The sequence below is a fragment of the Globicephala melas genome, chromosome 20 (assembly GCF_963455315.2).
Source record: "Globicephala melas chromosome 20, mGloMel1.2, whole genome shotgun sequence".
In the NCBI taxonomy this organism is placed as follows: Eukaryota; Metazoa; Chordata; class Mammalia; order Artiodactyla; family Delphinidae; genus Globicephala; species Globicephala melas.
The window spans coordinates 49,540,673-49,555,371 of record NC_083333.1 but is presented as its reverse complement, the minus strand read 5'-3'; the positions used below and the strand labels follow the sequence as shown (position 1 = coordinate 49,555,371).

At 36.1% G+C, this 14,699-nt stretch overlaps 1 protein-coding gene across 1 annotated transcript in view; it reads left to right on the top strand.

Annotated features, from left to right (window-relative positions):
• The window catches only part of MED13 (mediator complex subunit 13), a 94,324-nt gene that overhangs the window by 21,309 nt on the left and 58,316 nt on the right, over positions 1-14,699 (top strand). Inside the window, exons 4-8 of the mRNA XM_030881804.2 lie at positions 4,532-4,677; positions 5,513-5,710; positions 7,184-7,378; positions 7,992-8,154; positions 8,343-8,453. Of these exons, the coding sequence (XP_030737664.1) occupies positions 4,532-4,677; positions 5,513-5,710; positions 7,184-7,378; positions 7,992-8,154; positions 8,343-8,453 (813 nt within the window). The remainder of the gene's footprint in view (positions 1-4,531; positions 4,678-5,512; positions 5,711-7,183; positions 7,379-7,991; positions 8,155-8,342; positions 8,454-14,699) is intronic.

Here is a 14,699-nt window from a genome sequence, read left to right as displayed (position 1 = left end):
AATAGACAAGTGGGACTATATCAAGCCTAAATACCTTTGTGCGTCAAAGGACATAATCAACAGGGAAAAGGCAGTTTATGGAATGGGAGAGAATATTTGCAAGTCATGTATCTGATAAAGTGTTAATATCCAGCATTATAAAGAACTCCTACAACTCCACAAAATATCAAATAACCCAATCTAAAAATGGACAAAAGACTTAAGTAGATATTTCTTCAAAGCATGACATATACAAATGGCCAATAAGCATATGAAAGATGTTCAGCATCACTAATCAGAAAAATATAAATCCAAACCACAGTGAGATACCACCTCACATATGTTAGGATGGCTACTATGGCGAAAATAAAGAATAACAAATGTTAGTGAGGGCAGAGAAATTGGAACCCATGTGCACAGTTAGTGGGATTGTAAAATGGTGCAGTCACTATGGAAAATGATGTGGAGGTTCCTCCAAAAATTGAAAACGAAACTACCATATGATCCTACTACTACTTCTGAGTGTGTAACCAAAAGAAGCAATCCTACTTCTGAATGTGTATCCAAAAGAATCGAAAGCAGGATTTTGAAGAGATACTTGCACACCCATGTTCATAGCAGCATTATTCCTAATAGCCAAGAGGTAGAACCAACCCAAATATCCATTGATGGATGATGGCTAAGCAAAATGTGTTATATGCATAAAATGAATTATTATTCATCCTTAAAAGGAAAGAAATCCTGTTACGTGCTACACCATGGATGAACCTTGAGGACATTATGCCAAGTGAAATAAGCCAGTCACAAAAAGACATACTGTATGATCCTACTTATGCGAGGTATCTAAAGTAGTCAAGTTCATAGAAGCAGAAAGTAGAATGGTGCTTTTAAGGGGCTGGTGCAGGGGGAGTAGAAAGGGGAAGTGTTGTTTAATGAGTGTAGTTTCAGATTTGCAAGATGATAAAGTTTTGAAGATCTGTTTTACAACAGTATGCATATACTTAACACTACTGACTGGTACACTTAAAATTGGTTAAGGTGGTACATGTTATGTTCTGTTTTTCTACAGTGATTAAAAAAATGAGAGAGGGTTGAAGAATTGGGACCAATAACTCTATCTTCCACAGATACTAAAGTTATGATTCCTTTTATCAAGGAATTTATAACCTGGCAGGGAGTTAAACTAGTAAATAATAGTAATTCTATGATAAATATTATTATAAGCATAGAATATTATGGGAGCACAGAAATCATGCTTAAAGGAGTCTTAAGGAATGATTAAGAAATGGAGAGAAATTTGTGGTAAACAAAGGGGTAGTTCTTGGTGGATTAAGTATCTGTCTAGAGAGTTTGGCAAGGATCAGATCGTGAAGGGTCTAAAGGGCTGTGCTAAGGTTTTAGGGGTTTTTTGACTTAGTCCTGAAGGCATTGGGGAGCTGTTGATTTTGAGCCTCCCAGTTACATGATTAGAATTAATTTTTAGATATCTGGCAGTGGTGTAAAGAAAGATAAATTAGAGATTTGAACAGCTACTCAGACCTTAAAGAGGCAAAACCCAAAAAATAATAAATTATTTAAGAACTAGAATCACTAGCAATTGGTGATAAATTAGCTGAACGTAGGGAGTTTCAGGAAAGTGAAAAATTTGGGATGATTTATATTTCTGGCTTGTACAACTATATACAGATATAGACTTGATAAGAAAAGGAGTATGTTTGGGTAGAAATAATAGGTGGTTCAGATGTGGACTTTACAGTATTTAGTACTGTGTGCCAAGGACCTATTCTAGATGCTGGGGATACAACATTGAACAAAGGAAACAGATTCCTCCTCCAATAGCACTTACAATCTTGGTGACTATAAGAAATAAACAAACTGTATAATATGTTAGATTGTGATTATTTTTTTAAGCCAAAACAAATCCCAGAAGAGGAATTGAGGGACAATTTAAAGTAGGGTGATCAGTGAGCACCTCACCTAGAAAGTCTTTAAACAAAAATCTGATGAAGGTGAATATAGCTATTTAGAGTGTTCCAGACGGAGTAACAGTAGGTAAAAAGGCCTGATGTGTTTAAGGAGCAGCAGAGAGGTCAGTTGAGGGAGAAGGGTAAGTATTAGAGGAAGACTAGTAAGAAATGAGATTGGCGAAGTAATAGGTATTGGGGGTAGGCTGATGTAAGGCACCATAAGAAATGAGATAACTTTTATGACGTTACCCAAGTGTGATTCTTTCTCCCTTAGGAATTAAAAGTTTATTTTCATTATCTAGGTCTTGTTAAGACCGTATCTTAGTATCCTGTACCTGATTTTTGTTACAGCACTTACCATAACTGTAACTAAATGTGCTTAGCATAGTGTCGTGTGCTTTGCTATAAAATACTTTTTGAATAAAGCATTTTATACTTTTGAATAAAGGAATAACACTTGCCTTCACTTGGTGGTTTAGTATATCTGAATATAATACTAAGTTTAATGCAGAGTTGTTTTGAATGTGTGTGGGTGGGGAGGGTGACATGTATGTTTTGTTTTAAGCATTTAGAGTTAGGTTTGCGTTTGGTTACTTTTTTTTTTCTTCTTTTGTCTATTTTGTAGTATAGGTTCCTTGCCACTGCTGAAAAGCAGTAATAAAATTGAGTTTATTTTAAATGAGCATTAGCAATGGTCTGTCTTTGGATGGATGGTTTTCTAAGTATATTCGTTAACAAGTCTCTTATCTTGATTTGGTGATTATTTTAGATTTATATGTCGACCCTTGAACAGCATGGGTTCACTTATATGCAGATTTTTTTCAGTAGTAAATACTGTATAGTACTGCATGATCCATGGTTGGTCAAATCTGTGGATTCAGAACCTTGCATATGGAGGATGGACTAGGTTATATGGGGTTATTCCATTGCATGGGGAGGGTTGGCACCCCTAACCCCCCTGTGTTGTTCAAGGGTCAACTGTACTCTTATATCAAAGCAGATGTCTGTAGTTTCTGTAATTACTCAACCGTAGTTATTCAAATAGACTTAGTTTTTTAATCAGAAGAAACAAGCTTAATTTATTTATTAAATAATGTAAATAATTTTATTTCCTATAATCATCAATTATATCTCAATAAGGCAGGAACAAAAAAATTGGCTAAATGCAGTGTGGTATCTTGGTTTGGACTCTGGAACATAAAAAGGGCATAAGTGGAAAAATCTGGTGAAGAAATAAAAGGCTGGCGTTAGTTAATAGTAGTCATGTGCCAATGTTAATTACTTGTTTGACAAATGTAGCATGATTATGTAAGATGTTAGGGGAAACCGGGTGAAGGGTATATGGGAACTTTCTATACTATCTTTGTAACTGTTCTATAAATTCAAAATTATTCTGAAAATAAGTTTTTTTTTTAAAGCAACAAAAGCTACTGGGATGGGGAAGAATACAGTAATCACTAATTAATGTATAGAATTCATAAATTTTTAAAATTTAAGAGTAAAATGATTCAGGTAGTACAGAATGGTATCATAAATTTAGAAAAAGCAAAGATCCTTGCTTAATTACTCTAGTCCTGTTCCCTGGAAGTAACCAGGTTTTGTTTGTTTTTTATTTTTGTTTTTTAATTTTTTGTTTACTTCTTCTGGTGGTTACTGCCATAATTCCAGAGATGCTTATACCTCTAGGCCTTGATTGATGAACTTTAGACAGTGTCTCCTGACTCTTTACCATGAAAGATTTGTTTTATTAGTTATATTTTTTTTTTTTTTTTTGCGGTACATGGGCCTCTCACTGTTGTGGCCTCTCCCGTTGTGGAGCACAGGCTCCAGACGTGCAGGCTCAGCTGCCATGGCTCACGGGCCCAGCCGCTCTGCGGCATGTGGGATCTTCCCGGACCGGGGCACAAACCCATGTCCCCTGCATCGGCAGGCGAACTCTCAACCACTGCGCCACCAGGGAAGCCCTTGCATATAACTTTGATTCTAGGATGCCTTCAGTTGTAAGACCCATCGTTGCTTTAAAAAAACTATTCATTGGGGATGGGGGGCGCAGTACATTAAATGCTTGGTTAATTGAATTCAGCCCAATTTCAGAAATACTAAAATGAGAAAATATATCTGTAGTTAATGTTTTTATATAGAGGGGAAAACAAACAAAAAAATTAGGTCATCTTTAATTCTATTGTACACCTAGATTTTTTTTCACCAAAGTAACCTTTCTTTTTTTCTTTAAAAAAAATTGAGACTATAAGCCTGCCTTTTCCATTAAACCCACTCCCCCACCTTTATTTATTTTGGTGGCTATATCATAATTGTATGTGTGGGTGTACCTAACTTGTTTAACTGGTTCCTTTCTTTGCAGCTCTTTCTATTATAAGCAGTACTGTGAAGAACATTTCTTATAGCTAAATCTTTGCTCATATCTGTGGTTTTTGGGTTTTTTTTTCCCTTTAGATGATGAGATGGAATTTCTGGGTTAAAGAGAATGTACATTTTTGTGGTATAACTTCGTAAAAAAGAAAAGCAACTTGACTTTTTTTTGGCTATAAATCATTACTAAAATATAACTTTTTCTTCTTTATTAGTGAACACTTGTCCTGCTCTTTCACCTTTTTCTTGCATGGAGACAGCAATGTTTGTACCAGTGTGGAAATTAACCAACATCAACCTGTATATCTTCTTAGTGAAGAACATATCACCCTTGCTCAACAGTCTAATAGCCCATTTCAAGGTAGATTATTTTATTGGCTTAGTTATTTGATCTTTTATTGTTGTTTCAAGAAAAAATTCTTACTGAAGTTGGTAGCGATTAATGAGATTTCCCCGATCTTTAGCCTAATGATGATTCTGATGTAGTTTACTTCTTTCCCATTTGAGTATTAAGTCAATGAAATGTTTTTTAATACAAATATTTAAAAAATTTCTTGTACATGAATGTTAGCGTAATTTAAAGTGTTTCTTTAAATAGCCTCTAGGTGGTGTGCATGTTTATATTTTCAGAGTTACCTTGTGTTTCAGGTCACATAAGTCATTTTTAACATAGGTACACAGAACTTTTGATATAATTCTTACTGTGAAAGTGGTTGAACTCTAGAGGAAATATTTTATAAGATTGATGATTTGTTTTTAAGAACTGGCAGTATGTTCTTGTTTTAATTCTAAGCCTAGTATTTGCTCTTTAAAAATTTACATGGCAGCATATAATAAGTACTTAGATTTATTTACACACACACACACACACATTATTTTTCCTCAAATTGCTTTTCCTTAGGGGAAAGTCAAGAGAAGTTGAAGGATATACAAGTATTCCCAGTTTATGTAGGAATTCTGTCCATCTGAGATTTTTAGGTAGACAAAATTTTAAGTTTTTTATAATAAACTCAGTGTTGTACTTTATCTTCAAAATAATGAAGTACAATAAATTGATATTTTCTGGAATTGATCATTATGGATTTCTTTTTCTTCCTTTTTTTGAATTGCATAATTACTTGCCGTACTGTTCAGTGTCATCTTATTTGGTATAATCATCTTTAGGTACTTACTTGATATCTGTTTTGGGTTTCTAGTTATCTTAAGCCCATTTGGACTAAATGGCACTCTCACAGGACAGGCATTCAAGATGTCCGATTCAGCTACAAAAAAATTGATTGGTGAATGGAAACAGTTCTATCCTGTCTCATCTTGTTTGAAGGAGATGTCTGAAGAAAAACAGGAAGATATGGATTGGGAAGATGATTCTTTAGCTGCAGTAGAAGTTCTTGTTGGTAGGGATTCCGAGTATTTAATCCTAAGGGGGGAAATACGTGACTGTATGTATTAGTTAGATTTTGCTGAATAATAATAACTCTGATATCTTAGTGGCTTTTAACAGCAAACATTTATTTCTTCCTTATTTCCTGCTTACAGTACATAAGGACTGCAGTTTGGTTGTGGTTTGGCTCCTTGTGTCTTCTCATCCTTCAGCCTAGGTTCAAAGAGTACCCCAGTATCTGGGACATACTATTCTTACAAGAACAGAGTCCCTATTATTCAATAGGGACTGAGCCTAACCATATAAGTGTATTTAAAGCTTCTGCTAGGGATATGATGTATGTTGCATCTGTTCACGCTCCATTAGGTAAAACTAGTCATATGGCCAAACCAAAGTCATTAGGGCAGGGAAATATATTCCACCTAGAGGGAAAAATGCTAAAGGTGGGAAGAAAATAATTATGAATGAATAATATTTGGAGGTTGGAAAGTTGACAGCGTGTGTGTTGCAGTATTTTAACATTTGGTAAAGCTGTTGCCTCTGATAAAAGACAGAAAATGTATACCAAAAGGACTTGTGGCTTTGATTTGCTTTGTCCAGGTCAGCACTAGGTTGGCTTTATTATATTTATCTTCTTACTTAGGGACCTAGGTTAACAAGGTAAACTATATTTGAGACATGCCAGAGACAAGGCAGAGGACATAAAGTAGGAGAGGCTGCATTGATCCTGCAAGTACATCTGAAGTTCCTATTGGGTTGTGGCATCTATCACATGCGCTTACATTCCAGAGCAAGTTGCACAGCCCAGCTTAACAATGAGGTGAAGATGTATACTCCACCTTAGAGAGACATGGGAGGTGTGGGGAATGTATGGGTGAACAGATAATTGGTTGAGCAGATAAGAATTTGCAACACTGTATTTAATGGATTCATATGGTAAATGTTATATATGAGATTACCTTATTTTTAATAAGGTAATAAAAGAAATATCAGTATTCAATTTCAGTAAATTTATTACCAGAGTAGTTGTGTCAAAAACAAAAACAAAACACAGACATATATTTGGCTTTTTAAATAGAGGCATATAAAGAAGAAAACAGAAAGTGGTCCGTATTTCTAGTGCCAGTTACCTTTGTTAAAGTTTTAAAATAAACTTGGTCAAGTTTGCAAATAAAGATCTTTTTTTTAAAAAAGAAATACACATTCATGGTTAGAAAATCCAAAAGCAAAAAGAGAAAGCTGCTTTCTTCTAAGTCTCTGTCTGTCACTAAAGGTAACCACTACTACCAGGCTCTTGTGGCTTGTTCAAGAAAAACCTTATGCCAGAAAGAGTACATTTATAAAAGTACATTAAATGTATTTTTATTTTAACAAGTGTGATCATATTATATCTACTTTTCCGTTATTGCACTTTTGAGTGAAACTAATCCCACTACAGTCACAATAGTAATTGATTTTCTTATCCTTTTTTTTTTTTTCCTTTTAGCTGGTGTCCGAATGATCTACCCAGCATGCTTTGTTCTAGTCCCTCAGTCAGACATTCCTACTCCTAGCTCTGTGGGATCCTCTCACTGTTCAGCTTCTTGCTTGGGTGTCCACCAAGTGCCTGCTTCCACAAGAGATCCTGCTATGTCTTCAGTTACTCTTACACCACCTACATCTCCTGAGGAAGTTCAAACAGGTATTGTACTAGTTTGTTTCATTAGCTCTAGTGATAAATCTGTTATCTTGAATATAGTAAACACTTAAAAAATAATTATTTTGGAATAATTTCAAACTTACTGAAGTGTTTGTAAGTACAGTGCAAGGAATTCTTCTCATTCAGATTCCCAAACTGCTAACATTTGCTCCATCACCCTCTGTCTATGCATACATTCCTTATAACTGATCTTTTTCTGAACCATTTGAGAAAAAGCTGCAGACATGATGCCCCATCATGGGATGATGCCCCATCACCCCTAAGTGCTCAGTCTGTTTCCCAAAATTAAGTACGCTTTCCTATATGACTACCATTTAATCTTCCAAGTCAGGAAATTAACATTGATATAACACTATCATCCAGTTCCCATTCCCTGTTCAAATTTTTTTTTTTGCTTTCTGTATTTTAAATAAAGTGACATGCTTTTTTGCCTCAAAATATAAGTAGGCTTACCAGATAGCTACTGGTAAGCTATCTATCCAGCTGTCTGTCTTACCAGGGCAAGTTATATCAGAAATTAAAAAAAACAGAAACAAAATAATGTTATTTTAAACCTACCTTTATTCTCCTACAGCCTGTTCTTTTTTGTTTTCAGTTGATCCTCAGTCTGCCCAGAAATGGATCACATTTTCTTCAGTATCTGATGGCTTCAGCTCTGATAGTACTAGCCATCATGGTGGGAAAATACCCAGAAAATTAGCAAATCATGTGGTGGATAGAGTTTGGCAAGAATGTAATTTGAACAGAGCACAGAACAAGTATGTATTTTCATCTTCAAGTTTAAAAATTGCATGTTGGTAGTTACTTGTAGATATTTAAAGTATAAACTGTTACTCATACGATTTTAATTGAAAAAATGGATTTTTAAAAATTCAACTTCAATGCTTAATTCAGGGTTACAAAAAATTTTATGAATTCTAAAGAGTTTTATAATTTCAAATCTTAGGAGGAAGTATTCGGCTTCATCAGGTGGTCTATGTGAAGAAGAGACAGCCGATAAAGTAGCATCCTGGGATTTTGTTGAAGCTACACAAAGAACAAATTGCAGCTGTTTGAGGTAGATTTTTTTTTCTTTTCCGTTTGGTTGATGTCGGTATATACATGTATGTGTGGTAGTTTCTTATGCTGTTGCATACTTAGGCCCCACTTTGTTTGAGATACCGTACGTAAACACGGTTAGGATTTTTTCCAAAAGAAAAAAATATGAGGAAAATAAAAATTCAGTAATACGGAGCTGATTGTAGAAGGACATACAAATGTGTAGGTTCTTATACAGTTACCAGAGCTGGACTGTGAAAGCTTGGATTCATAGCCAAATAAAAGAATTTTATACTGAATTATGGAATATATAGCATCTATAAGGTAAGAGGAACACAAGTCTCTTGAGAAAAGTGTTCATAAATGGCACTGTGCTTGAGAAATTTCTCCCAAGCGTTCTCATAGAAAAGATGATATATGATATACTGAGGTAAAATTTTTCTCAGTCTTTTTTTATAGTAAATACAATATTGGGTTTTGCGCAGCAGTTTCTTGTAACATCCCTTTGGGCAAGCTGTAGGTGAAATGCTGAACTAAGATTCAGAAAATAAGATTCTACAAGGGACCAAAGCTGTTATGTAAAAATACAGGCTTTCTAATAGACTGTGTTGGTTGAAAGGTCGGTAGAAGAATGGATGTACTTGGAATTTTTTAGGCAATGATATTTATTTTATATGTTGGGGATTTTGATGAGATTTGTTTATCACAGGCATAAAGATTATGTTGCCTAGCGTTTATTATTTTATTCTACAGATTAAAGATAGATCATATGTTTTTGCAGTCAAGTAAATAAATAATGGCATTGACATCCCTAACCATGGCTTACAAATGCACAGTTGGCCACCCCTTCTTGTCATGGCCGTGAGCCAAAGGGATGGAGTGCTTGTAGGTTAGGGCTAAGGTTTTTCTTACGTTAGCTCTGTTTGATTGAGTGCAGTGACAGACTCTCAAGTGTTCTGATGTGTTTTTGCATAGATTAAGTTTTCTTTTATATAGATTCTTTGGATTAAAGACTGTACAATTTTTTAAAGTCTGGCAACCTTGTTAAAAACTTGCCTCTGTTGTTGACAAGAGAGATTGGAATAAAAATATGGATAGATTAGCTCCTGTTTAACAGTTTAAAGTAGTAAAAACCACACTCACCTTGAGGGGAAAAAAAACCAAACTTAGTCTTTTTTTTTGGCCGCGTTGGGTCTTCGTTGCTGTGCGTGGGTTTTTCTCTAGTTGGCAGCGAGCAGGGGCTACTCTTCGCTGCAGCGCATGGGCTTCTCATTGCGGTGGCTTCTCGTTGCGGAGCATGGGCTCTGGGCATGCGGGCTCAGTAATTGTGGCTCGCGGGCTCTAGAGTGCAGGCTCAGTAGTTGTTGCACATGGGATTAGTTGCTCCGCGGCATGTGGGATCTTCCCGGACCAGGGCTGGAACCCGTGTCCCCTGCATTGGCAGGCAGATTCGTAACCACTGCACCACCAGGGAAGTCCCAAACTTAGTCTTGAAATGCAGGGCTTCAATGCATTATTTGACTAAGACCAGGGGCTGTTGGCAAACTACAATCTGTTGACCACATTTGGCTCACCTGTTTTGTATGGTGTGTGAGCTGAAACGATTTTTACAGTTGTAAATATTTGAAAAAAATGAAAGGAAAATATTTTGCGAAAGTTATGTGAAATTCAAATTTTAGTGTCCATAAATAAGAATTTATTGGGACAGAGCCACATCTGTTCATACACATATTAACTGGCTGCTTTTACAGAGTTGAGTGGTTACAAGACAGACTGTATGGCCCCCCAGAGTCTAAAATGTTTACCATCTGGTCCTTTACCAAAAAAAGTTTGCCAATCCCTGGTCTAAGACCAATAGAATGCTTAAATGAAATTAGATTTTTCTTTCACTGTATTGGCATTTTTATCAAGCAGCTCTTCTTTTTTAGTTTCTAACCTAGGCATTGCTTTATTCTTTTTGAAAGATTTGGGTTTTAAGTCTGTTTGTCTAGAAGAGTTGTAGAGGAAGACACTCAAAATGCATGTTGGTAAACGTAAGTTTTAATTCTTGCTCTAAGCCGAACTTTTATTTTTAAAAACATACTTTCTTTCCTAATTCCAGAAATTCCTCCTAGGTATTTAGAGCTTTGATATGATGAAATTTCCTATAATCTATATGTTCGACTAGCTTTGGTAAATTTACCCTTCTAGTAAATACAGTGTTTCTAATCATTTACTTTTTTATATTTTTCATTCACTTTTTTTTTTTTTTTTTTACTACTGCATATTGTAGATTCCTCCTGTACCCCTGCCTCTCCGCCCCAAATCTGGTTCTCTTCTTTAGTTCATAAGTAAGGCTTGAAACAGACTTGGAGCCACCCTATTATGTGTATCCTCTCCTGGTATAGAATATAGGAGGTAGCACATACATTGATAACTGACTGTACTAGTCAGCCAGTCTGTTCTCAAATCTATCCCTACATTTTCCCTGCTCTGTTCTGTTTTGCAGGGAGTTAGAATTCCTAGGCTCCCTTGCTTTTAACATGTGTTTTTTGGTTTTCACCCCCAGTTTTATTGCGATATAACTGACAAATGATATTGTATGATTTTAAGATGTCAGTGTGATGATTTGATTAGGCTCACTTGCTTTTTGGAGTTGCCTAGTTGGAGGCACTAAGAGAAGATTGGTTGATGAGAGGAGGAAAGAAGCCAGGGTATTTCCCCACCCCTTTTTCGAGCCAACTTCAGCAGCAGCTCTGTGTCCCGTTAACAGCCCCTTCTTCTGTGGTCCCAGTTACCATTGGGCAGTTCCTGCTGTGGTTGTAGCACCATCCCAAGCTTCTGTGATCTGATGAGACTACTTCATCTTATTGTCCTTTCAGCCATAGAAGTGATTGAAGCTCCCCTGCTGTTACTGCTTTCTCCGTTACCTCATTTTCCTCTGTTTTGTTTTTTGATAAATGATTGTAGTACATTTACTCTGTGTGAAAGATAGGACTGGACCCTTCTCTTAGAAATTGATTTGAAAAAAAAATTGCATAAATATAAGCAGTTTGCATGATATATATGTGATTTTAAGAAATTTAAATTATACAAATAAGGCTGAAGTACTGCTTGACCACTCTCTTTCCAAATCCTACTCTCTCTCCCTAGAAGTAACTACTTGCCAATTAGGTATTATCCTTTCATGCTTTTCTCTGTAATATTGTATGTATATGTGTTTTTCCTCCCAACACATGAACATAATACAGATGTATTTGGCAGTTTATTTTTTCACTTCATGTGTCTTAGATCTCTCCATTCTAGTTACTTGTGGATCTGCTTTACTGTTTTAAAAAAAATTCTTGGCATTCCACTGAATGGAAGTACCATAGTGTATTTAATCATTCTGGGTTTGATGGACAAATAGGTTGTTTCCAAAGGTTTTTTTGGTTTTGTTTACTTTTTAAAAAATAATACTTTTGTGACTATTAGTTATTTAGTAGATTTTTTTTTGACACTCTGTGATAGATGATGTCCAAGGCTCAGGATACATTAGTGAACAAGGCTCCTGCTGTTGTGAAGCCTGCGTGCTAAGGGGAGTGGGGCAGATAATTAGTTTTCAAAAAAAATTCTTAATCCTTTTTAAAATTTAAGAGTGGTGAGTGCTAAGAAGGAAATAAAATTAGGTGGGTGATGTGATAGAGAGTTGTGGGCAAGGGGGCTATTTAAATACTTTGCTTGTGACTTCAGAAAGCTTCTACCAGTTTCACTCCCACTTCTTGCATATAAGAGTGCTGGTTTTTCTTACGCTTTCACTGATCTGAGAACTGTCCTTAAAATTATTTTTTTCCCATTATAGTAAGTGAAAAGCATAAAATTGTTCTAATTGGCATTTTTCAGTTGTTAGTGAGATTAAAAACTGCACATTTATGGATATTAGGCTTTGGTCTCGTGGAATGTTCATAAGAAAATCAGCACTTAGCAAGCTGTATAAGTAGAAAGCAATACAATAAATTTTAGATATTAACACTAAAATACTAGGAACTTCAACTAATAGGAAAAATAATTAAAGGAATCACTCTGATACTTTCAGGACAACTTCTTTTTTAGAAAGATTCTCCAACTTGGTTGACTTGTAATATGAAATTCAGTTGTCTCTAAAGAAGACTAGCTTTTAGAAGAAGGTCTATATAGAAGAAAGGAACTATGATTTAATGTTACCAAAGTTTTGGAGAGCCATTGCTATTCGTATATAGCCCAGATTAATAGTTTCTTTTCCTTATGGAAGGACAAAGGAATGTATGGCTGTTTACTTTTCACATCCCTTGTATACTTGGAATGTAACCAGGTAGCTCACCTCCGATTATTGGAGATTGTTTTTCTCCTTAGTGCCTTGCATAACTTGATGAATTCTTAAACTTTCGGTTTCAAAGCTCATTTACACTCTTAAAAATTATAGGGTATCCAAACATGCTTTTATTTATGTGGGTCACGTCTATTTATATCATTTCAGGGAAATTTTAAAGCAGTGCTTAGTTTATTTAAAGAATAACAAAAGCCAGTACAAATTAACATGAATAAAATACTTTTATAGAAATCAACTATATTTTCCAAAGCAAAAAGCAGATTAGAGGACTTCCCTGGTGACGCAGTGGTTAAGAATCTGCCTGCCAAAAACGCAGGGGACACGGGTTCAAGCTTTGGTCCAGGAAGATCCCACATGCCAGGGAGCACCTAAGCCCATGCGCCACAACTACCGAGCCTATGCTCTAGAGCCCGTGAGCCACGACTACTGAGCCCACGTGCCCCAACTACTGAAGCCCACATACCTAGAGCCTGTGCTCCGCAACAAGAGAAGCCACCGCGATGAGAAGCCTGTGCACCGCACTGAAGAGTAGCCCCCAGTTGCCGCAACTAGAGAAAGCCCGCACACAGCAACAAAGACCCAACGCAGCCAAGAATAAATTAAAAAAAGAAAAAACTATATGTCATAAGATAACCTTAAAAAAAGAAACAGATTAGAAGAGATAGTTGACATTCTTTCCTTCATAAATGCCTTTAAAAATTGGTGGATATTTTACACTTACAGCACATCTCAATTTGTACTCTCCACGTTTTGAGTTCCTAGTTAGCCACATGTGACTTTGGATACCATTCTTGGACAGCACAGCTTTAGAAATAGAGTTCAAAATAGGACTAATGTCTGGATATAGGGGAAAAAATATACATACACACATATATATAAATGTCTGATATAGAAAAGACAAGTTTCTAGTCAATATATTATTTTCTAACAACTGGAGGAGCTGCATTTCCTCATAAGGTAATGTGGTCCTTGTCATTGAAAATATTCGAAGAGGGGTTGGTTAGGGAAGGGGTTATTCTTACATTGGATAGAACCTACTGTTTGTTTTTTTAATGACCAATAACTTTATTAAATTTTTTAAAATGCTATTTAAAAAATTTAAATAATGCACACGAATATAAAACTTAAAATAACAAGTTCTCCCTGTTATGCATGTATGTAGATCTGCCTGCCTGTTTTCTTTTCCACAAATGGAATCATGCTTTGTATACTGTTCTTCAACGTGCTTTTTTTGAAAAACAGTTATCCTGGGTATCTTTCTTTATTAGCACATATAGTTCCACTCTCTTTTTTCTTTTAAGTTCATAGTACTCCATGATACTGTCGAGGTATAATGCTTTATTTGGCCAGTCACCTGTGCTGCACTCTTGCCGAAGACTTTTTTTTTTTTTTTTTTGCGGTACGCGGGCCTCTCACTGTTGCGGCCTCTCCCGTTGCAGAGCACAGTCTCAGCGGCCATGGCTCACGGGCCCAGCTGCTCCGCGGCACGTGGGATCCTCCCGGACCGGGGCACCAACCCGCGTCCCCTGCATCGGCAGGTGGACTCTCAACCACTGCGCCACCAGGGAATCCCTCTTGCTGAAGATTTTTAAAGCAAATCTTAAATACCGTCATTTCACTCCTACTTCAGTATGCAACTCTAAAAAATGTTAATATTTTCTTATGTAGCTATAATTCCATTATCACACCTGGTAAAAGGAACAGTATTTTATTGGTATCATCTGATACCTTCTACAGATATGTCTCAGAAATATCTTTTTGTAGTTGGTTGGTTTGACTAGGAATCAAATAAGGAGTAGACATTTGATTGTTAAGTTTTCGAGGTCTCTCTTTTAATCCTCTTCCTCCTTTCATGACATTGACTCGGTTGGAGAAACTAGGTCAGTTGTTCTATAGAATGTCCCACATTATGGATTTTCTCAATTTGTCATGTATTTT